This window comes from Triplophysa dalaica, chromosome 25, assembly GCF_015846415.1.
Source record: "Triplophysa dalaica isolate WHDGS20190420 chromosome 25, ASM1584641v1, whole genome shotgun sequence".
NCBI lineage: Eukaryota > Metazoa > Chordata > Actinopteri > Cypriniformes > Nemacheilidae > Triplophysa > Triplophysa dalaica.
In genome coordinates, this window is record NC_079566.1 from 15236643 (window position 1) to 15238674 (window position 2032).

General features: G+C 42.0%; 1 protein-coding gene across 1 annotated transcript; it reads right to left on the bottom strand.

Moving 5' to 3' along the window:
• Positions 1-921: 921 nt before the first annotated feature.
• LOC130415220 (pancreas transcription factor 1 subunit alpha) lies at positions 922-1563 on the bottom strand. The gene has a single exon (XM_056740764.1). It carries the CDS (start codon positions 1387-1389, stop codon positions 922-924), a length of 468 nt encoding a protein of 155 aa, XP_056596742.1. The 5' UTR covers positions 1390-1563.
• Positions 1564-2032: the final 469 nt, after the last annotated feature.

Below are 2032 nucleotides of genomic sequence, written 5' to 3' on the forward strand. Positions count from 1 at the left end.
AGGGGGCGCACTGATGGAACTTTTCTGTGCATTGACACCGTGCGTAAATGCGCATCTTCTTCAGTTTCACATGATCCACCTAATTACGCGAGCGGGCCACATTTGCATAGAATTCGTATTTTACCTTCATTGGAGAGGCAGAGGTAAAATACAAGTGTCCAGATGTTCATTTTGGGAACCAATCGTGCAGGCAGACCTGGGCCTAACATTTTAAAGGTGTCAGTTGAGCCCTGTCCAAACAAACCCACACACCGGATATGTACAAACTTTAGTCGACCCTTCTAAATTAATGCAATAGGCATTGTATTCCTTTGGGGATTTCTATCATAATTTGAAACCAAAATATATTATTCGATTTTTACAGGATTCTGACTCATCCCACAACTGGATCGTCATATTCCATGAAGGGATATATTATAGGTTAAAAATGAAATATACAACACACATCTTTCTGAATCCAGAGCTGTTCTTAAACTGTGCACTAGCAAAACATCATGCCAACATAAAGAAATTATATTACACCATTCACATCATTTACCATCGTTTCACTTCAGTAGCCAGTAACCAAAAATGGAGTATCCTCTGACTTTTACTTGGCTATAATAAAACCATGATTACTTTTCCAACAATTATAATCAATCAGTATTATAGTGGATAAACTGAAATGAATTACTTGTCTACGTTTTAGCCAAAAGAGCACACTGCAGCTATACAAAATAACCATATAGGCAAGACTTCTCGTGTCCATTTATTTGTGAAACATATCCTTACAGTTTTGTTGTCTAAATAGTAACTCTTACATAAATAACAGTAATAATAATCATCTTCACAATAACATTTGTCTGTACTACATAAATGAGAGTACCTTTAATAAACATTCGTCTAACCACAAAAATGCAGTGGTAGATTTAGAAGACAAGTTTAATCGTTATTGAGTATCTCCTTCATGAAATCGATGTAAACCATAGCCAAACGCAAAGTCTCAATCCGTGACAGTCGTTTCTCGTAGGCGAACGTGGGAACTTTCCTGCGCAACAGGTCAAACGCTTCGTTTAGGCTGAACATCCGTCTGCGCTCTCGGATGTTTGCGGCCTGGCGCTGAACGCTGCTGATCACCCGCTTGCGTTTGGGTTTCCCGCTGATCTCCGGAGGAGACGTGCTGGTCGATGACAGCGCGCAAAAACCGTTTGATCGAGCGCTTGAGATGTCGACTGCATGAACGGAAGTCAAGTCCTGGTACCGTCCATTGCACTCGGCGCTGCGGTATGAGCCTGGAGCGCCGTGGGTCTCCTTTGGTGCCAAAATGGATTTGTTCTGCGTGTCTATGAAGCTCGCTTCACTCACCAGATCAAACATTGCTGGGCACAAAATTGACGTTTGCACATCCATGCTTTTAGACAGAACATCTAGAAAAGATGAAATGCTGAGTAAAACATTTCAAGACACAACGGATCTCATGCACCGGTGGTGCTTCTTATAAGGTGGGTGACTTTTCTCCCGATCCAGGTCGCGTGCACCACCAAATTCAATTTGGAAATCCGGTCAGATCCATGAAGTCAGATCCGTTTGGCAAGAGTCCATGAACTCAGTCCTGCTGTTTTAATATGTCTCTTAATTCCACCCGAGCGTGTCCTCCTTTATGTCTTGGATAAAATCTGTTTCTCAAATTCAGTGAAACTTACTTGAAGGAAGTCCACATGCCCTCTCCAGACTTAACCGTGCCATTAACATGCCCGATGACCGCAATGATCCTCAGAAGAGAAGAGGTGCTTGACAAAGGGTCAGTCCGTGTCTGTTTGCTTGGTTTCCCGGTGTCCTGAAAGGCTAAATAATGAGACTTCTATCAGCGAGAAAGACCAAACATAACATTCCCCAAGACTACGCTACACTTCAACAGCTTTTCTTTTGCAAATCAGAGTAAATAGCTGTTCGTTGCCATGGAAAGCCAAAGTTTCCACCGGTCAAGAGAAACAAAATCCAAGTGTTGTTATCTAAATCCAGAACATGGCAGGTTGCACAAAAAGTAATGTTA

Bases quoted from the DNA above. Each gene is read 5' to 3' on its own strand.
- LOC130415220 (XM_056740764.1), bottom strand. From the start codon at position 1,389: ATGGATGTGCAAACGTCAATTTTGTGCCCAGCAATGTTTGATCTGGTG.